This window comes from Phalacrocorax aristotelis, chromosome 1, assembly GCF_949628215.1.
Source record: "Phalacrocorax aristotelis chromosome 1, bGulAri2.1, whole genome shotgun sequence".
Lineage (NCBI taxonomy): Eukaryota > Metazoa > Chordata > Aves > Suliformes > Phalacrocoracidae > Phalacrocorax > Phalacrocorax aristotelis.
Window position 1 is genome coordinate 28136847 of NC_134276.1, and position 23148 is coordinate 28159994.

The following is a 23148-nucleotide window of genomic DNA, read 5'->3' on the forward strand; positions in this document are numbered from 1 at the left end:
TCAGATGTATTTGTCACTTACATCTGTTTGTCACAAGACATAGATATAGAAATATTTATCAAATTCTGCTGTAATGACTCTTGACACTTACATGAATTAGGCAGGCCATGCAAGAAAGTACTATAATGACAGATGGGAGAAAGAAGCAATATGCAAAATTTAAGCCGCTAAACTTAATTTAAGCCATTTCCGCAGTGCACTGCCAGTTACAAAGAACCGACTTCCATTCATCCAAGGTATAATATGATTTTCTGTTATATGCATCACACATGAAGCATACTGTCCTTGGTATACATGTATCAGATGGTTCTTTCTGTAGAATTTGTATTATAGAAGGTTGACTAGAGAATAATAACATTGTATACAGATGTATCCATAAAAACTGGTTTCTTCTGAGCTGAGTACCTAGAGCTCCTGGGAGCGAGTCTGGATTCTTTTTTCAGACCTCCGTATTTGACCAGTATGACACAAAATGTTCTTGATGTGACATGGCATCAAAATTGTATGGAACAATACTTGGTCAATATTATATCTTAAGTTACTTCCAACTGAATAATAGTCTCCAGTTATAGCTTGAGTAATACTAGATAATGCTAGCATAAGTAGTCATCAGTTCCAAGGTTTCCTTTTTAATATAAGGTTGTGTCTAAATTAATTTAGAGTTTCTTCCTATGTTCTCCTCACACAGGCCTCAATTTGGACATGATAATCCTCCTATCTGCAATTGAAACCTGGAGTTAAAGAGGATAAAGAGCAAGAAATAGGAGAACAGCAGCCCTGCTGTTCTGTGATTCTTTCACAGAATCACAGAATGGTGGGGGTTGGAAGGGACCTCTGGAGATCATCTTGTCCAACCCCACTGCTTGAGCAGGCACACCCAGAGCAGGGGGCACAGGAACACATCCAGGTGGGTTTTGAACGTCTCCGGGGAAGGAGACTCCACAGCCTCCCTGGCAGCCTGTTCCACTGCTCTGTCAGTGGAATCTTTGTTTCTAACAGGTGGTGTAGGCATAGAGGTTAATACTGAAAAATGTAATGCTTTGCTTTGTCATTTTTAGCAGTGCTTCCAAGTGCTCTTCCCTTTGTCACATTGTTGCTTAAACACACTTAAGGCCTCCTTCTATTTCACACAGCTCCCTCTGGCAGGATAAAGGTGGCTGAACTGGTGAGGAAATAAACCTGCTTACACATTAAGGAAGTCCTTAAGACTTCAAGAGTAAAGTAAAATGGATGACATATAAATGAGAATGAAGCTGTCAACATAAATTATAATCAGCCCAAACTGTATATAAAATTCACATGAGACTTAGAAACATACTGCTAACATTTAATGAGAGCTGTGACTGCATGTGGGTTTTGTGTCATTACAGAGCAATTGCACATTTATGCTGATGCCCTGCCCAGACTAGCCTTAAAGCTCTGACTCTTACCATCGAAGCTGGAGACAAGAACCCTTTGGAGCCTTGGACTTTTGAAGTGAGTATAGACATGAGATACACACAAAGGGCATGACCCAGCCTCTAAAGCCCTGTGTACTGGGTATGCACATCCATACATAGTTTAGGATATTCCTCTTCGATGAATGTGCAAGAAATGGCAGAGGAAGGGTGGAGCTAGAAGGCTGTTTGCTCAAACAGTTCTTAAATACCTGTTTAGCGAGGTGAAGGGTGGCATGTGTTGCACATACTTTTGTCTTCCTGAGTATTCTTGGTGAACTGTTGAATTCTTCTTCACAAGGTTTATGTAGTATTACTTGTCCCAGGAAATGATGTTTCACACCATAAGAAAGATCTGATTCTCTGGTAAAATTTGTAGTCTTTCTTTTAATTATTTGTGTTTGAAGACAAGAGTGGATTTGTTTGGATTTCAATTATAAGATGTCTTGAGGGTTTTTCTTCTCCATAAGACTTTGATTAATTTGACTTCCTCAGTAGAGAGGTTCTCACTAGGTATCTTTTCAGTAGCTGTATGGTTTATGAAATGAAATGAAAATGAAATGAAAAATTAAACATGTGCATGTATTTCAGCAAAAAAAATCAATCAAGTTATGATGCATATTTAGTTGCCAGACATTGTTTTATTTATTTTCCTATTCAACTGAGGTCTAACACTTGCTAATCTTTGTAAGTCCTGAGTATCTACAGATGTAGAGATCTGCGTTCCAGCTGTGATTATTTCTGCAGGCAAGGTTCCTTTGCAAAAAGAGGTTTTAGAAACAGAAAATATTAATTCGGTGGATTTCAGAGAATGATTATGGAAAGTAAATTTGGTAGAACACATCCTGTAAACACAGCTGAGCCAAAGAACTTTGCACTGGTCCTGTGTTGTCAATATTGTTGGCACCTGTTGCAGAGGCGGGATGTGTGAGTTAGTGTCTGTTGTGTGTGTTCACGTTGATGTGCAGACCACAGAGAAGCTTGCTCCAGCTGCCAACTTCCTCTGCAAATCATGTCACACTTGAAAATCCTTAAGAGACTGCAGAAGTCTTAAGCTTGGATATCCTATTGACTAAGTAAATAACCCCTATTTTAAGTGAATGACCCCTAAAATACAAAGAAGTTTGACAGCAAAATAAATAAAAGATGGAAGATTATTTGTGGTAGTCTTACTGTTCAAGAGTAACCACAGTCTGACGAGCATCAAAAGAAAACACAAACTAAAGCTAATGAGTTCTTCTATTCAACATGACGTGTTGATGTGGTTGCAACTACATGTTCACCTCCTTGTGTGACTAAATGTTTTTGTCTAACGTTAGACATAGTATTAGACGTGCTAAATGGAGCTCACTGTCTGAGTTCAAAGTCTGTTCTTCCAGGGAAGGCAAAACGTTCTTGTCCCAGGAAGCATCAAGGGACTGCGGAAAACAGCAACCAGACAGATCTGCTGTCATTACTCTTACTGTCCTCAGAGTAAAAGCTGTGGCTGACGAGTTATGTTTGTGGAGGGCTGTGTTCAGATTATGTTGCTTAGCCCTTTGGGACTACTGAGAACTGATAAAGCTGCCCTTTCTTGAGTCTGGGCCAGCGCTATGGCTTGGGATCAGGAAATTATAAATGGAAACTGAATGCAACAGTTCACTTCAGTCAGATGTCTTGCATTTACCCTTTATGTAACTGCTGCAGTTAGTAAGTGTTGACAAGTGTCATGGAAAGGAGGATACAAATCTGAAGATGAACCTAATGCACAAACCAAACAGAAGTGAGAGGAGTTCCTTTTCTCATTACCAAAAAATTAAGTCTAGCCGCAGTTTGATATGAGTTGAATGGAAAAAAAGGAAGCCTCATGGTTAAATATTTTATACTTGAGTATTTTAAAATTATTTTCAGATAAACACCCCTAAATTTAGCAAAAAGTTTTTTTTTTAAATAAACAAACTTATTTTGCTCTTCTGTTTTATAGCTGAGTTGAGGTTGGCTCAGATTAAAAATAAGTGACCATTAAAAAGGAATTTCAAAGGCACCTACTCTACTAAAGAAGGTTATGTTCCAAAACAGAGAGTTTTCCTTCATTTGTTTTATACATTATAGCCTTATCAAGTTACTGATTGGTGAAGTAAACATTCCTCTAAGGACTGCAGATGCTGGAATGAGAGTAATGACTCAAAGAAAAGCTACAGTTAACTGTGGCAGGGGTCCTCTAGAAAGTGATTAAGTATCCTCTGACATAATAAATAGTAAGAGTTTTTTAAATAAGTCATTACCATTTATAAAGCAAATAATAGCTACTTTAACAGATGTGTTACTATATAATTGTTCATGGCAATGGTCAAACTATCTGGAAAATATAGTTTGCTGCAATAGAAATACCATGGAGTTTAAAACCTTTGTATGCATCTTAACCTCCTCAGATGCGCAGAATTCTTTCTATGCCCACCCTCCTTATTAAAAAAAAAAAAAAAAAAAAGAAAAACACATATCAATCTAAAAGAGGATCTCGCTGGCTGGAGGAATCAGGTCTTTTGCTGCTATCCCTCCCACCTTCTGTATAGAGGGCTTATTCTCAGGGAGGGAGAGTTGGTCATATGGGACACAGACCTCTGAAAGACGGATGGATTTCAGCACATGGAGAAGCTTAGGACAGGTCATGTGGCTTCCCTGACCTCAGAGGTACATTCTGTGTACCCTGTTCAGTAGTACATTTTAGGCTTTGCCCCCTGGTGTGGTTTACCACAAAGCAGCCTGCATCACCAGGATCTATACAGTTCTCATTGTAGGTGGACAAATGAGGTGAGAACTTTGCTCCTGGGCTGTCTAAAAGCAAACTCTTCAGTTTTTCAAGTTTTTCTTCTTGGAGTCTTCTAGGAACTCACTGCATTGCAAATCTAAAAAATCAGTAATGAAATTGTCAGTGGAGAGGAACTGTTCATATGGCAGTTCTTCCAGCTGTACTGTTCAAATTTCAAGCTCTTCAGATTTAAAAGAATAGAGATAGAAAAGAATGAGGTAGGAAGGCATCTCTGGAGATCGCCTTGTTCAGTCCCCTGATCAGAGCAGAGTCAGCTAGAGAAGGTTGCTCAGAGCTGTGTCCAGTGAGGTTTTTAAAATGTCCAGGGATTGAGACTCCACAACCTCACTGTAAAACCTGTTTCAGTGTTTGACTACTCTCACAATGAAACATTTTTTCTTATATTTAAATGGGATTTCCTGTATTTCAGTTTTTGCTGGTTGCCTCTTGTCCATTCACTAGATACGACTGGGCATCTGTTGTCTTTACACCCTCCCATTAGACATATGTCTTTTTAAAAAACAGTTATCTAAGTTCTTTCTAAAAATATCTATAGAGACTCAGCTGACTCTTGTGTAGAGCAGAATGCGATTTTTCTGGCTTCTGTGAACTGATGAACCAGGGATGTAGAAGTTTAACGATCATTTTATTAAACAAATGGCAATGGAACCCAGGATTTTTGAGCATGAAAAATTATCTGCATTAAAGCATTTCAACCATTATTCTTGGTGCTTGGCAGCTTTAAGCCCAATGCCATATTTCCATAAGGCATGTAATGGACCTTTTATTCCCCTTTCCAGATGTAGCAAAGGGTACTTCACATTACACTCCTTTTGAACTCTGGATATAAAAGCATAAACCTTCAGCTAGGATAATTACTCCTATAATGGTTCAATTTCAAGTGTTTTAAATTGGCCTTTCATTATTGCAGACTCCAGCTTCTTACATACACAGTCGATCAAAATGAAAGTGTGTTTTAAGCAGGTTTAATTTGCTGTGTCTTATTTTTGTGTTACTTCTACATATTCCTTTCCTAGACACAAAGAGCAGGTGTGGATCTTAAGCTAAACAAAAAAACATTCCAGTAAATACTAGAATTATCTGAACACTTTTTTAAAAAAGAAAATAAAATCCCATAAACTTAAAATAAGCCTGTTTCCAACAAATTATTTAAAACAGACTCACTAAAATGCTTTGTAGATGTGAACTAACTTTAAAGGCTGCTTGGAACGCTTTGACTGCTTTGCCTTAGATAGGTTAATGCTTAACAAGGATCAGCCACTATGAATCTTGTGTGACTCATCAGAGCCAATCAAGACCAGACAGTTCAGGTTTGGATATAGAGTACACAGAGAAACTGCTTATATACAATGTACAACCCAAATTGTGTTCACCAGATTTAGTAACCTGATTAGTTTTAAATAATTTAAATAATTCAGATCAGCGAACAGGAAATGTATGAGCTGAGCAATAAGGGAAATTGTTATGTAAGTATGTTATGAATTATAATTACAAGGTATATTAATATGCCCATGTTAGAAAGTTGCATGTAAACTGATAAAAGCTCAATTCAAAGTCCATATTATGTTTTTTTTTTTTTAAATCCTATGGAGTCACCTAAATCTGTCTTTTTTCTCAACACAATACTTTTAAAAAGTGCATATTTAAACTAGGATCTCACCTGCTCTGGCTTTCTAGGGCACGGCTGTCTCAAAAACTTTTAACAGTTCAGAGAGTGCCTGATGAACAGAGAATGTAATTTTTATTATATCACTTGGAAACACTGTAGATTCTTTCTAATTTTTCTTGCCACTGTCATACAGGGAAACTGATAATCTAAGAGATTTCTATAAGAATTTCCTGAAATCTTTTTTGCAGTAATAATGATCCTTTCCACACCTATGACATGTAATGACTGTCATGAAGACATTGTTTTAATACTGTCTTCTCATCTCCTCCCCGTATTAGTGGTAGGATCAGTCTGTGGTAAGCCCTATATTTGCCAGTTACAGCATTGTACTCATGTCCTTACTCACAATAAGAACCAGATATAATTAAAATATGCAAGGGTGATTGTTTGGTGTTTATATTATACTGTAGTTTCCTCTGCAATCTCTTACACAACACTAAATCAGTGATCAGAAGAAATAAAAAAATAAACAAATGAACAAAAAAACTGACGGGGAAATTTCACCAACTTGCTTTTCTTATATGTAAGGAAAGCTTTAAATGTCATTATACCATCTGAGGATCATCAGAAATACTTATTCCAGAAGAAGAGGTAGGTGCTGAACTCAAATCTAGAGTGATCCTTAACATTGTCCCAATACTGGTGTCCCTGATAATTTTCTTGTGAGCTGAGATGAAAGTAAAAATAGGGAAGAAGGATATGGGTAAGAAAATAGTGTTGCTAAAAGCTGAACTATTGCAATTATGTATTTGCAACATACAGCAGTACAGGGCATTCACACTGTTGATATTATTTTCAATGCATAGCATATTGGATCTAAAGATTAATTCCAAGCAGGATCTATGGATGGATCTTGTTTTACTTTAATAACTACCTAAAAGTGGGCCCAGAGGAAGGAGCAGAATTTTGTGCAATGCAACATGAACAAAAAAGAGCCCCAAACACCGTCATTCTAGACTCTATGTCTCCAGGGATGTGAGACCTAACATATTGTGAGGAATTATTAGCAGCAAAAGGAAGGTTAAGGAGAATCTCCATCCTTTACTGGATGCGGTGGGAAATATAGTGACAAAGGATAAGGAAAAGGCTGAGATAGACACTTAATGTCTTCTTTGTCTCAGTCTTTAAAAGTAATGACAGTTGTTCTCTGGGTACCCAGCCCCCTGAGCTGGAAGACAGGGATGGGGAACAGAATGGAGCCCCATAATCTCAAGGAAATGGTTAGCAACCTGCTACACCACTCAGACACACATAAGTTTATGTGTTCAAATGTGATACACCCAACGGTACTGAAGGAACTGACGGAAGTGCTCACCAAGTAACTTTCCATCATTTATCAGCAGTTCTGGCTAAATGGTGAACTCCCAGCAGACTGGAGGTTAGCAAATGTAACACCCATCTACAAGAAGAGCCGGAAGGAGAATCCAGGGAACTACAAGCCTGTCACTCTGACCTTGGTGCTGGACAAGGTTATGGAGCAGATCACCTTGAGTGCCATCACACAGCATGCACAGGATAACCAAGATACAGGCTCAGTCAGCATGGTTTATGAAAGACAGGTCCTGCTTAACCAACCTGATCTCCTTCTATGACAAGGTGACCCACTTAGTAGATGAAGTAAAGCCTGTGGATGTTGTCTACATAGACTTTAGTAAAGCATTTAACACCACTTCCTACAGCATTCTCCTAGAGAAACTGGCTGCTCTTGGCTTGTATGGGCATAGTCTTCACTGGGTAAAAAATTGGCTGGAAGGCTGGTCCCAAAGAACTGTGGTGAATGGAATTAAGTCTACTTGGCAGCCGGTCACAAGTGGTGTTCCCCAGAGCTCAGTACTGGGGCCACTTCTGTTTAATATCTTTATCAATGACCTGGGTGAGGGGATTGAGTGCACCCTCAGTAAGTCTGAAGATGACACCAAGTTGGGCAGGAGTGTTGATTTGCTTGAGGGTATGAAGGCTCTACAGAGGGACCTGGACAGGCTGGATCGATGGTCCGAGGCCAATGGTATGAGGTTCAACAAGGCCTCAGGACGTGTTGGGTCCTGCACTTGGGTTACAGCAACCCCTTCCAACACTACAGTCTTGGGGAAGAGTGGTTGGAAAGCTGCCTGGTGGAAAATGACCAGGGGGTGTTGGTTGACAGCCAGCTGAACATGAGCCAGCAGTGTGCTCAGGTGGCCAAGAAGGCCAACAGAGTCCTGGCTTGTATCAGGAATAGTGTGGCCAGCAGGAGTAGAGATGTGATTGTGCCGCTGTACTCGGCATTGGTGAGGCCACACTTTGAATACTGTGTTCAGTTTTTGGCCCCTCACTATAAGAAAGACATTGAGATGCTGGAGCGTGTCCAGAGAAAGGCAACAAAGCTCGTGAAGTCAGTACAGCACAAGTCTTCTGAGGGGCGCTGAGGGAACTGGGGTTGTTTAGCCTGGAGAAGAGGAGGCTGAGGGGAGACCTTATCGCTCCCTACAACTACCTGAAAGGAGATTGTAGCGAGGTGGGTGTTCGTCTCTTCTCCCAAGTTACTGCTGGTAGTATGAGAGGAAATGGCCTCAAGCTGTGTCCAGGGAGGTTTAGACTGGATATTGGTAAATATTACTTCACTGAAAGGGCTGTCAGGGTTTGGAACAGGGTTCCCAGGGAAGTAGCTGAGTCACCATCCCTGGAGGTATTTAAAAGACATGTAGTTGTGGGACATGGTTTAGTTGTAGACTTGGCAGTGTTAGGTTAACAGTTGGACTAAATGATCTTAAAGGCCTTTTCCAACCTATATGATTGTGTTTGTCTGTGTGAATTTTATTATAAATGTAGATGTGCTGGTTTTGGCTGGGGTAGAGTTAATTTTTTCCACAGTAGTGTGTACAGAACTATATTTTGGATTTGTGCTGAAAACAGTGTTGATAACACAGGGATGTTTTTGCTATTCCTGAGCAGTGCTTACAAAGAATCAAGACCTTTTCTGCTTCTCACACTGCCCCACCAGAGAGTAGGCTGGGGGTGTACAAGAAGTTGAGAGGGGACATGGCTGGGACAGCTGGTCCCAACTGACCAAAGTGATATTCTGTACCCTGTGACTTCATGCTCAGCATAAAAAGCTGGGGGAAGAAGAAGGAAGGGGTGATGGCAGTTGTCTTTCCAAGTGACCATTACATATGATGGAGCCCTGTTTTCCTGGAGATGGCTGAACACCTCCCTGCCCATGGGAAGTAGTGAATGAATTCCTTGGTTTGCCTTGTTTGTGAGAACAGCTTTTGCTTTGCCAATTAAACTGTCTTTATCTCAACACAAGAGTTTTGTCACTTTTACTCTTTTGATTCTTTCCTCCATCCCACCAGGGGGGGAATGAGCAAGTGGGGTTAAACCACTACAGTAGAATTAAGTCCTGTAGTTAGAAAGTGGAAACGGAACAGTATTCAGAAATTTCTGGAGCCTTTTCTGTAAAGATTGACTATATTTCACATTCCTGGCTTTCCTCAGAGGCTTGGGGAGGCCTTTCTGCTAAAGGAAAAAACTCAGAAACATCACAACAAACTGTTTAGCATGAATCCATGATGGTCTCTGAGTGTCAGAGCAAAAGCCTGCAACTTTCTGTTAAAACTGTGGGCAATTTTCCCTTTGAATTTCTTAAAGCAAAGTGTTTTTGAGATTTAAAGTGTTTTGTATTTGGTTACATGAGACTAAATTGTGTTGCTCTTTTGACATGAGAAACTAATAATAATGCACTGCCCTTTTCCTGAAGATTCTAGAATTTTAAAACCCAATCAGCTGAGCAGTTGGTAGCACCCTGCGTTAAACTGCAGAGAGACTGCTTCTGCTTCATTGACTGATTAGTGTCAACACAGCAAGAAAAAAATGAAGGAAGGCCAGCCATTATGCAAGGGGAAGCTGCATGTGTACATTCAAATCATTGTTCATTCCAGCTTCAATTTCAGAGAGAGTATTTGTATGTGCAATGCTAAGCATGGTGGTGTTTGTAGATTAAGGACTGTTCAGTCCTGGTGAGAGTAAGCGCCTCTGAAGAGCAGAAAAAAAACTTTTGACAAAATTTTTCTGAAATAACAGAGTTCTCTGGAATAAGCACAAGTCAGTAAGAGTAGGTTGTTTTTTTTTTTAAATAAAGAGAAGACATGTTTTTCAGCTTAGTCTATTCCAAGTGTGGAAAGTCAATTTTAGTTTTCTGTTTGTGTCCTAAAACCATTTTGAAAATAGGTCTTAGGCTTCCAGGTGTGTTGGCCTCACACCTACAAAGCTACTTCAATGCTTCAGTTTTTGTTTTTGTTTTTGTTTTATTTTTTCCCCTGGATCTGCCATTTTAAGTATATATAAAACATTTATTTTAATTTATAATCTTTTTTAGCCTATCTAATTTAAAAAATTTCCTGTACTATGAACATATTCAAGATGGTTAGATGTTCTGAAAGGTTTCCTTATTTACCTGAGATCTGTTCATTCTCTAAAAAGGTCTAAAAATTCAATCTGAGGTTTTACAACACTGTAGTGATGAAAACAGGTAGGAAGTAGTTCTTGATAAGCACCAAGACTAAGCCATTAAAAACAATTAAAAATGAAATTAGCAGTAGCTAGTCACCAAAATCTCTTCCTATATTTGTTTTTTCAAATGCAACGTCAAACCAATAATACAATGTGGCAAACACCAGCTCCTTCTATCTCAGAGAATATTAGACATCAAACCCCTGAATTTGTTCAAGGCAGAAACAAGGATAAGGGAGAAATGATTTTAAGACACCCCTCAGCTTTTCTGCTATGGGATTCAAATGAATGCTCAGCATCTGATATATTTGTGTTCCCATGGATTTAGTGGGTGGGGCTGGGAGGCGTCCAGAAATACTTGTAGGCTCAAGTTCATGGTGGAGGTGCTGCTGATGAAGTCACAGCAGCCGCCTTGTGGCTGCCTTTCTCTGCAAATAAAGAAGCCTCTGCATCCCGGGCTAAGGCGCAGCTTCAAGTCCATCATGCCAGAGGGACATAAGCTCTTGGCAAGCCAAGTATTTTCCCAGCTAGGTCTGGGTTATGCTTAGTCTTTCATACCAGAATAGGTTAATGCTGAGAAAACTCCAGTAGTCTGGGGGAAGACCTAGGTATTTGCTGCTGATGATACCATGATAAAGTCTCATCAGAGACAGCATGTTGTAGGTGGGACGAATGCCAAATCCACCAGAGTAGTTTATATGAATAAGCATCTTTCTTAGGTTCTCCTGTTAGACTTGTTCTACTTTATAAATATTTTTTTTTTTTACAAGAAGAAATGAACAAACTGTTCAGGGTGCTTAGCGAGGGTTTGGGACATCTAGGTTTCTTTTACAGTATATATTTCACCTAAGAAAGAGTGGGAAGCTTTCTCCAGGATCCTTGAGATATAGACAATCCTTTTGTAGATGTGCATCCCAGAGAAAGCAAGAATTGGAACCTGTTTTTCTGAGCTGAGCATTCTTTAAAATAGGTCTACCAATATACTGCAAAGAGGACAAGTCCTCTTCTCACCTTGCAGTCTAAGCCAGAAGGAGATACCTCCTTCCCCATTGCCCCTTCCATTTTCCCCAGAGTAGCTGGAGTTACTTGATACTCAGAGGTTTTCTTTCCAGTCCTCAAAAATTGTGAAGGAAGCTTGGGTGCTAAACAAAGAGATAGCAAAGTGTCTATGTTTTTCAACAGAAATGCTTAAGACTTCTTCCAGGTATAGCAGTGAAGTATTTAATTTTCAATCTTTAGTTAACAAGGTTATAGTGCAATAAAGCAAACGTTAGCTTCTCCTCCTTTGTGGTTGTTTCAAGAACCTCTGTGAAAAGAGGTGGTCTAGGCATTAGGAAGAATGTTTCGATATTAAAAATATATGCTTGTTCACTTCCTTGATGCCAAATCAAAAGCACATCCTAAACATGTCCAAGTAATTTACTGGAAAAATACAAAGATCACAAGGTCACGATTAGCAAACAAAACATGATTAAGAGCAGAAAATACACTACTAAAATACAAGATATTCCCAGGGAGTGGAAGGATAGAACGTTTCTGGGAAAGAGCTGAAAAGCAAAAACTTGGTTTCATAGCCAATAAACAAAGTATGAAACTTTAAAAGAAAAAAAAAGTAGGTTATTTCAATTCATTTTTTAAAAAAATTAATTTTTATTTAAAAAGATTAAAAAAGAAACAAAATCAGTTAGTAGTTTTTCCTGCAACTGGTGGGAATGCTTTAGTCATCTTCACGTTCGCTTCCTCCTTCCATTAACTGAAGTGGTTCTGTCTGAAAGCATCAGTGTGAACCTCAGACAGTAAGGCATAAAACACAAAATAGGCCCCAAGCTCAAAATTAAAATGATGAAATATAATCCTGAATCCTCATTGCTTATCATCATTAAAACTCAGACGTCCTTATTGTGTAAATAGGTAGACTAGACTAAATGACCTAACCAAACTCTATTGGAGGTAAATTCCAACCGCAGTTTCAGCTGGATATGGTTTTCTTCACTTTCAGCTTAAGCTTTTAGGGTACTTATCAATATTTGTAGTCTCTGTTTAATGTATCACGATCCAAGTCAGCTGAAAAAAGGTCATGTAATATGATGACCCCTGCATAAAAAGTGTTCTTTGGTGCTCTGCCTCATGCTTAATACTGGCAAATTATCAAAAAAATGTTTTAGGTCACACAATATGTGAGACGAAGAATAGATTAATCAGGTTGAAAGACTGGTTTTGTTTTGGTATTTTTTTAGTATATGAAGAGTGAATATACTAGTTCAGAAACTGTGTGTGATTGAATAACTTGACTGGGTGAACATTGAGGACAGAGGACAGAAAGAAAGTATGCAAAAAGACTAGGAGATATGAGAACAGGGAAAAGAATGGTTGAAGAGGAAGAGATACTGAAGGACTGAATTTAGACGGATGGAGAGTCAATAGTAAATACAGACACAGAAGGGAAGAGAATTTGGAATACCAGAGAGAAGCCTGGAAAAGAAAGAACCAAAGTGAACATAGAGGCACGTATATTGTTCATCTATGTCATTTATTTGAATTGATTTCAAAGAACTAAATGATTTTGTACGATTCCTGAAGCAGGTGCTGAGGATGTGACTTAGCATGCTGTGTTTTCTCCATAAATTCTGTTCATTATAGCTTTTCCCACTCACATGGCACAGGAACTGAGGTATAGCCCTCCTACTCACACCATGCAGCTCAGCCTTGCATCAAACTGCAGCAGCTGCAGGTATAAGTATTTCCAGCAGGCAGTGGTCTTGGCTTGTAGATGCCGCAATAATACATAGTAATATTGCTGTAATTTACTTCTAAAGTTTCCAGCACATCTATTATCTTATACAGATATACAGAGAGGAGTTATTCCATCTTGGTATGCAATGTACCCATCTCTGGGATGAATCATTATCTCTGTTTAATGGCATAGTTACTCTTGTCTGAAGTATAAGGATGTGAACTAAATAAAGTCTTTCTTCCAATTGTATTCCTTCTCTGTTTTTCAAACTGAGAAGGAAACAGGCCAGAGAGGAAAATAAGCCAAAATAAAGCCTGAAATGTTGCTCCTAGTTTGGAGAATCACTTTGACACAGTCAGCAGATAACATAAGTCAATGTTGTTTTGCTTTCTTTGGCACTGATGACAGTGTCACGAAAGATCAGTAACCAAATCCCAGGTGAGGTTTCAGAAGTTGGCTAATGTAAATATTTGGTGATTAAAATGAAATTTTAGTACTGTCTTTAAGCGGGAAATTGATTTCCCAGGGAAATTGTGTTTTTCCTAGTTTCTTATAAAAACTTTTGTATTTTGCAATACTAACAGCCAGTTTCAGGTTATAATTGCTTTCACTTGTTCTTTCATCACTTACTTATCCTGACCATGCTGGATAAATCTTGGCTCAGTATCATACATCTGGTTCTCTCTTCATCAGCTCCAGGGTGTGAGTGTGTGGGAATATTTCAGGTTTCAGAGGTTATTTGTGTTCAGCAGAAATAGAAAACAAACAAACAAACAGAAAAGTAGCTCCCAAACTGAAGTGTTCTTTCCCCACCATACATGGTCTTCAGTGATTAGTCAGAATTCATTTCTCTGGGGAAATTCGGGCCAGATTTGGGGTTGAGTGTGACTTTCTAAAAGTCTGGATGTTTGGACTGATGTTTTGGGTTGATCTGTTTTAGACAGAAGTCTGTTGCTTAAATACTGAAACATGGATTATTCTCTCTGTTTTCCCAACATATATTGTGCGTTTCTATTTTTTGTATTAGTGTTATTATTCTTTAGACATGACTGTTAAATAACTATAAATCATAGTCCTGAAAGAAAATAATTATTGCTCTTAAAATGAGCAGAGCACGTTTCTCTGTGGCTGAAATCCTGACACTTCCTCCATGTGGGTCTGATTTCAAACCAGAGCCACATAATTCAAGAACTGTAAATTCATTTGGGAAATGGTCAGGGAGTTTTATATCTTAGGAAGTTACAATCCTGTAAAAATAAAATCAGTAGAACCAGTCCTCAGATGAGGTCTCCCTTAATGATCTGATTTACCATCTTTCAGTTAATGAAATTCGTATTAATTATTAAATACAAAGTCTGGTTGTCTTTCAAAGCAAATCAAGGAATAAAATCTATCATTTAAAAAATGGATGCTGAAAAGCAAACCCTTCAATTTTACTTAATAAAAGTGAAGGAAACTAACGGTATTAATAAACACTACACAAAGTCTAATTCCATAAAAAAGTATCTCTTTCAACTTTCTTTTTTCTGCTTACTTCTTTTTCTTGGGATAGAACTGGCTTAAGCTAAATTAGCCATAGAGAAGGATTATTTCCATGCTTTGGTAGCTGGATATGGATATTCATGTTTGTGCTATGGCTGAATTATATCTCTCAGTATCACATGTAATTTATCCAAACAAAACTATTTCTAGTACTCCCTAGTTAACTATCCTGTAATCCTATGGACACAGGATCCCACGTTATCCTCCAGATGCTGCAACATAAAATACTGCACTATTGGTCATACACTCTATATTTAGAAATGTGTAGCAGAAAAGTGTAAGATATCTGTCTTTATTGGGAAAACAATGCATTATCTGTAAAAACAAATCATCAAATAGGGAAGACGAGGAAGAAAAAGGAATGAAAATTATTGCAGAAATGAGCATTTGTGTAGGACTTCTCTGAATGTGTATGAATACTTACTGTATTTTTTTTAAGGCATACTTGACACTTTCAGAAAATGGTGATGTATGCATCTCCCATCTTGTAAATTGCTTTTTGTATACTAAAAACATTAGTCATTAACCAGAATGAGTTCTTTTGCAGTTACTATTCTCACTTGGCCACATTTAAGGAGCAGTCTATGCTGTCCATTAAATTTATGAAAGGTAAGCTCAATGCTTTCAGATGTTCTTTAGGGTACTAATTAACTAAGAAAACCCATGAATCTCTGAAATCTGAAAAATCTGTGTATTTTTGTTTGTGTTTTTGTGGTTTGGTTTTGGTTTGGTTTGGTTTGGTTGAAATGGGGATTGGAGTTTTGGGATACAGTTTTTCAATCTGTAAAGGTTTGCTATTACAGGAGAAAAAAAGTCTTTTCACTAACCTGGTAAATTGAAGCACATAGATTTCTAGAAGGTCGTTTTATCTTCCTCACTAGCCATGGACTTTTATTGCCTGTTTAAACATTCATGAATTATTTTACTGTGAATGCCTTGGGTTTTTTAAAAGTCGAGCATATGAAACAAATGTAGATGGGACTATTCTTGCTTTTTCAGTTCCACTGAATAAAAAGTATGTAAGCTCTTATAATTAACTCTTGATTCCATGCAGTGGAAGAGTTTCCCATGAGTTCTGCATGTGTGAGGTTCCATTACTAATTTTCAGACTAGAAAGCATTAGTAATGGTAATCAGTAATTGGTAATTAGAAAGCAGTAGCATCTTTAGAGGCTCAGTCTTCCTGCGTGATTCTATTTTACATCTTGAATACTTCCTGTCCCTATTGCAAGAACAGCTCCAATACTCTTAAAATGCAATAGTAAGTACATTGCCTTAAACAGACTGAATTATCAACAAGGTCATCATCAACTGCATTATCAAAGAAGAGAAGTGAGAGAAAAGATACTGAAGAAGCACAACGTGGAACTGGTATTAATTGAATATATAGATATTGGAAAGCTATGTTTCTAGTCCTAGATAGGTATCTAAACTCCATCTAAAATGTACAAAGGAGGCAAGGATGTCTGTCAAAGACAGTTAATCTGATGCTAAGGAGAGTGTTTGAAATGGAAAGATGCATTTGCCTCTGAATGTACCAATTTAGTTCCAGAGTGAAAGACTATTGGATTGCAAAGAACTAAAGGCCAGACTGAAAAGGCCACAGCAGTACTGAACAGTGCAACACCTAATATTGCACAGCATTTGACTGTAACTATGACAGTTAACTAAAGAGAACAGTAAGTTTTAGTTCAAGTGAAAATAGCATAACTGGTTTAGACTACAGCAAAGAAACCAAGCCTGAAGGAGGAAGAGTACAGTCAGAAGAACAAACATTGGTCAGAGAAAAGCTATAAAGTTAAAAGATATTGACTCTCCAAAGGGTACCAATATAACCAGTTGCAATGATTCATGTGTATAAACATTTCATAATTGTATTTAACAACAGCAGAAGATTTGATTTATTTAGGAAGAGAATTATGTGATGGAAGACCTGTGGTAAAACTGAAGTATACTGTATGACTGAGTTCTCATACAGTCCTATGTTCACAAACATTGGAGGCTGCAACTTTTTGTTGTTGTTGTTTTCATGTTAACAAGGAGCCATTTCTGCTCCATTCTTTTACACTTATAAAAATAAGGCAACTTCTCAAGTATTAAATTACTGGTTAGTGAACTTGATTTGATGTAATTCAATGAGTTCAAGTCCTTTTCATATCTCGAGGGTTCAAACTCATCCTTAACCTCAGCAAATTATTTTGGAGTATGTCCAACTACTTAACCATAAACTGTCTCAAAGGATCTCTAATCTGATCCTGCTGCAGTGAATGTAGGGTTCATAGCTAAATCTTTAGCTAGTCAAAGAGTTGAAACACAAAGAAGTAAGATTTTTAGTCCGAGATTAGAGTACTTACGTTGGAGGTCAGCTGTCCCCAAGGACAGGTTACTGGTGTTATCGAATGGTTGCTCGACATGGAAAACAGGCAAACTTTAGAGCAGGGATTAGAATTAAAGAGTTATACTTCCCAAGGGTAAATGCATAGCATTGTTATTATAACACTTACATTTAATATTACTATTACTACTACCACTACTATTACTGTTACCAGTACTACTGTTTTTGTGAGGTTGCGCTACTCATTAAAGCTGTTGGTGTCTCTTAAGAGACTTTAAAAAAATGAAGATGGATTATGTTGTTGTCCATCTTGTACCTCTATATTCCAAGAAGAAAACTTGATACCAAATGTTTTGAACTGTATTCAAAATTTCATCGCCTCATCACACTCTTTAAGCATGATCTGCTTCTTTTCTCTTTCATGCTACTTCCCAGAATCTGATTAAACATTCATCTGAGGTTTAGAGAGGAGACAGGATGTTATAGCTTGTAATACATATATAGCAGAATTTGAGACAGACATATAATAATTTCTTTGTGTCTTTCGTCTACACTTTATTCCTGTGAGGAAGCTACGCAAAAATTCTCATCCTAAAAGATCAGTCCAAGGATGCTGTTAAGGAAGACATTCTTGTTTCAAACATTCCGTTGAAGAACTTCTGGGTGCCCAGATACCAGAAATTTCCTCACCTTTTACAGCCCTCAACATTTATAGCTATGATGAAGATATATATTCTCAATCTGTGGACCAAGAAAACAAGATTAAAACCAGCTGCAGAGACATTGTTCCTCCCTGAGAGGCATGTGCCTGGCTTGCTCTCTGGTTATATTGTACCACAGACAGGTAGTGCAGCAGCCTGCAGCCGGCTCACGGGGCTGGGCTGTCTGAACCCTCTCATGCATGGCTCTCACCTCTCCAGTGCCCTTGAGGGCCAGCAAAGCACTCAGTGTCAGAAGCAGCTTTTGCAATTTTGTTTTGAAGGGATAGCATGCAGTCCTTGCATCGCTGACCACTGACTGTGAATCAGTGAGTAGCTTGGGGAGAGTGGAAGTCAAACGAACCTTGATAAAGATACCTACTACCCAGTTGGTTTTGGCTCAGACCCACTGTGCTTCAGACAACTAGGTTGCAAGAATTCAAGCTGGCTCCTGCCCAGCCATGCCAGGGTAGAAGACTCCTGCTGTGCTGTCTGCAACTCTCTCTGTTTCTCCAGGAGCTGATGAAAATGCAAAGGGCAGTCAGGTTTTGTCCTTACCAAAAAAAGAAAAAAGTATAAGTTAAAATAAAATGTTTTCTGAACATTCTGAACAACCTAATCTTGGGATTAGGCCATTTTAAGCCAATATTTAGACCATTTCCTAACTCCTTGAAACATATAATGATTTTAAGCTCTGCTTCAAAAGGCTGGTTTTTATAGGGGTTTATATCCTGGGTTTTCTGTGTTTCTCCTATACTGATGCTAATGAAGACTGCAAGCAGAGATGCATAGGTTTGAACCTCTTATTTCTCCTGAGGAGAAAGTATGCTCAGCTTTGCAAAGCTTATTAATGCCTCTGCTGTGGTGTTACAAACCTTGTTTTGTGCACCTCTAAATCTTTCTTGGCACAGATATCCTCTTGGAGGCATCCAATAAGGGGCTTATTTGGCTACCTGCAAAGCAATGAAGTCCATCACCATTTCAGATTTGGACATATTTTGGCCTCTTACCTGTTTTCACAGAATGAGGTGCTTAGTTGCCATTAAATTTAAATGGAATGGGATCAGGTCCTTACTGGTGTCAGGCTTCAATGCCTAAGAATCATATAAAAATAGAACAAATGCTGATTTGAGGTATGATTTATTTAATAGAGCTTCATTTCAATATTTGGTTGTAAAAGAAGGAAAAAAGACAGCAAAAGACTGACCACCTATTTCTATGCAATACAATGGCATGGACCTATGCCTAAGTATCTTGCCCACCTGTGCCAACTTTGCTGTTCTGTCTTGTATCTACTCCAAGACTTAGACTGGCTCCCAGCACAGTGGTGTCATGATGTGACTGCATGGCTGATGTTTCAGGTTAACTGTCCTGTGTTTTTGCCCTGTTGGGAACTTCATGCACAGCAGAAACAGGCTCTTATGATGGCAGAATATTATGCAGAGCTCTTAGACCTGTGGCAGTTAACTTGTTCTGATAATGGTGCTGATGTATTATAAATACCCTGCTGAGGCACATTTTGTCTAGAATGAAAGCACATGGTTGGAATGCATTGAAAACTCTGTGGAGCAAGGACTGTTTGTTTTAAATTTGACTAGTGAAAGGGTAGTAAGCTTAGGACTCCATGGTGTTACAAACCATGATGAAGAATGAGAAAGTGAACTCAGTGGTAGAGAAGGACTCTTAAGCGGGATATAGAGAATTTTGTGACAATACGTGACACATTGGCTTTATGTCATTCTTACCACAAATGTTACAGTAGAAAAGAGAACTCTCTAAAAGTTGACCTAGTAAAAATGATATGAAGGTATTCCACCATTATTATTATTATTTATTTCTTGTTATGCTTGTAATAATTCAGGTGCTTTCCAAACAGAAAAGCTACAGGCCCTGCCCCGAGGAGCTCACAATCTAAAGGTGGACAAGGAGAAAGACGTGAAGGAGAGGCAGTCCACAGAGAAGTCAAGAGGCCAAGATGGAAATCAACCATATTTTAGCAATCAAATGTGGTTCGAATGCATTGTTGCAATGCTATACAAATTATTTTCCAATTACTGCACATATTTTCATTTTGGTTCAAATAATTGTCTCCTAGGTGCCATGGCACAGATAGATGTGCAGGAAGGAAGCTTTCAGTATGTGAGCTCAGAAAGAGTAGAACATGTGTAAAGTAGAGCTGGAAAGCCCACCTAAAAGTATAGAGCTGAGAGGGGTTTGCCTGGATTTTCAAAACTCAGTTCAGTACCAGGATAGTTTAGGTCCAGAATGGTAAGGCTTTAGGTCAGGTCCTACAAAGTGGGAGTCACATGTGATGGATTGCATCTGGAATGTAAGCGTACTCTGTGCCTCTGGAGGTTCCTTAATACAGGCTAATATGAACTACAAAATCTTCCATGGCAGGGCTGGGGAAGTTAAGAATGAAATGACCACACTGATGTGGTATATTCATGTGTTTCCAAGGGAGGAGAAGGATGGTGCTGTGAGTTTGAGGGTGGTTATTCTTAGATCCGTTGTAAAACTACGTTTTTAATAATGTAGGACACCAGTCACTGATTAAAAAGAAACAGACTGTTTAATTTTAAAAATACTGTTTTTGACTAGGACAGTAAGCCACTCATTAGTTATGAAAAATACTGTTAGGTTTTCTTTATACATTAAAATGTATAAGTATTTTTTATAAAACCTCCAATCAGATTCCCCCAAACTCTGAAATTATCAAAGAAACTCTCTTAAGGCTTGCCTTTAAAAACTTCTCAACAGCTTGCCATATTTTTTCAAGTGCTCAGGGGATCATTGTATGTTTGTTTATTCCTGAAGCTTCTTTGCCTTAGCAAATATGAGCGTATTGTGAAGGCAAAAGCTAATAAGCAGCTGAATATTAAAGTGCATAGGTTGTCCACATTTGGAAAAACAAATGGTTGAAGATGCAGTAGCCATTGTGATTACAGATTATCAGGGAGTAATCCATCACCAGTTTTTAGCAAGCCACAGATATTTCTTTTACTATAAGAAACGGATTTTTTACAGTCTTCATATCCTGCAGATGCATTTCTAACAATGGTATCAGGACAGTGATAATCCTCTTCCTGGGAGGGAGAAGCTGTAATTAAATAATCAAATAGACTGATCTTTCATAATATACAGGTATTCATATTCCTTCAATAAATAAAAGAATATACTTTATCTTTTGATTCTGTATAGCTTTTGAAACAAATCAAGTTTCTAACAATTTAAATAAATTATTCTAATAGCTTGACATGACTTATGCTGACAGGGGCCACTTCTGAATATTATGGTGCCCAGAATGTTTTAAGAACCTACAAAGTTAAATAAAGGCTTACAAGTCTCTTAAGCTACTTTTTATTTGCATAGAAAAATATTTATCATAGGAGTCAACTATCATATGAGAGAAATTGCATTTGTTGTAATTGAAAAAGATAGCTAAAAAGTTTCTGTGGGTTATTGCAACAGTACAAGAATACAAGATGCTTCCATTTATTAAAAAATGTAAAACAAATCGTGAAAGCTAAAGCAGGCTACAAAACAGAAGGTCCCCGTATTATCTTTCTCTTGACTACTATGTTACAAGATCATGTGCCACAGTTGAGTACTATAAAGTGTAATTCTGCATTTGCTAATATAATTCTTAAAACATTCCCCCCCAAAAGCACTATGCAAAATATATATATTTGTAAATGCTTCCTCCTGTGAGCATCACAACCTTGTTATCACATAATCACCCTGATCAATTGTTTCTTGTTTCCCATCACAGTCAATGCTAATGTCCAACTCCTTGTCCAGCTGATCCTGCGGTGTGGCTGGTTCTGAGTTCTGTAACTCCATTTTCTCTATTTCTGAAGCACAAATACTTCCCTCTCCCTGTGAATCTGAAGAGTCACCGTTATTTTGTGACTCAGCTAACACGCATTTTTCATCAGGACTTTGGATGTTTAATTCACAGTTTATGGTCAGTTCTCCCTCTTCCAGTTCAGCAGTTTTCTCACATTGTTCTTCTGCCTGTTGACGGGAAACTTCTTCAGAAACGGTGTATATTTTATTTGTACTCTGCTCCACAGAGTTTGTTTTTGATCGTCTGTGAAATAACCCAAAATTTTTTATGTCTGTTACAAAATTCACACGCTTTTGTTTCTCCTTAGTGGACTCTGACACCATCATTGCTGAGCCGTTGCTTACATTATGTGCTTCAGAGGCCATAGTGGCTGATCTTGGGTGAATCATTGTTGTTATGTCAAAAAGGCTGAAGGTCTTTTTCTTTCCTTTCTTGTTTCCTTCACTCTCACTATTTTCTTCAGTTTCTGACAGAGAGGCAGTATCTTTGTTCACCTTTGCAGTCTGCAAATTAGACAGCTTGCTTCCTTTTAACAAACCCAGGACTTCAAAACGAAAGCTGGAAATATCTTGTTTTAACTCCTGAAAATTAGGAGGAAGGATGAAACATCAGAGCATGAAAGCTAATTTGACTATTCCTCTTGTAATTAAAACAAAGAAAAAAAGGATTATGCTAGGGATCAGTAATAAACTTCACCACCTGGATAATACCTGCATCTTCAAGGTGCTTCGCAGTCTAATGGATCTTCCAGGTGGCACAGAAAAGTGTTCAGCAATTTTATCAGAGGAAACTGCAGGGAAAATGTGCCTTAGCCTAGACTATTCACAGAAATCACCAACAGTGGTGAAGGAAGAAGCATGGACAGCCTGAAGACCTACAGCTGATCTGCTAGATATAGTATCCCATCATTACAACAGCATTTTGATCAGGTCTTAATATCACCCCTTGCACACACATGCACAAGGCATACACATGTGCACATGCTTCCCTATGAGCAGGGGTGCAGGTTGGACTTCATGCATTTCCACTAAATGTTTGGCAGCTGGCAACTAACTCAAAGCTAATCATTGCAGGCTGCTTTCAGCGAGTGCAAACTCTGTCTCTTAACTGCCTTCTCAGTAGGCAGTTTGCCTTCAGGAGATCCCTATTTCTCTTCATTTTCTCTCAAGTAATAGTCATAGAATCATAGAAACATTTGGGTTGGAAAAGAACTTCAAGATCATTTAGTCCAACCATTAACCCAGCACTGCCAAGTCCACAACTAAACCATGTCCATAAACACCACATCTACACATCTTTTAATTACCTCCAGGGATGGTGACTCAGCTACTTCCCTGGGAACCCTGTTCCAAACCCTGACAGCCCTTTCAGTAAAGAAAATTTGCCTAATATCCAGTCTAAACCTCCCTGGACACAGCTTGAGGCCATTTCCTCTCATGCTATCAGTAGTAACTTGGGAGAAGAGACGAACACCCACCTCGCTACAATCTCCTTTCAGGTAGTTGTAGGGAGCGGTAAGGTCTCCCCTCAGCCTCCTCTTCTCCAGGCTAAACAACCCCAGTTCCCTCAGTGCCCCTCAGAAGACTTG

General features: G+C 38.4%; 1 protein-coding gene across 1 annotated transcript in view; it reads right to left on the bottom strand.

The window, feature by feature from the left end:
- Nucleotides 1–20265: 20265 nt before the first annotated feature.
- Nucleotides 20266–23148, bottom strand: part of TRPC4 (transient receptor potential cation channel subfamily C member 4) — a 155082-nt gene continuing 152199 nt past the window's right edge. Inside the window, exon 11 of the mRNA XM_075085783.1 lies at nt 20266–22141. Coding sequence (XP_074941884.1) covers nt 21425–22141 — 717 coding nt within the window. The 3' untranslated portion in view covers nt 20266–21424. The remainder of the gene's footprint in view (nt 22142–23148) is intronic.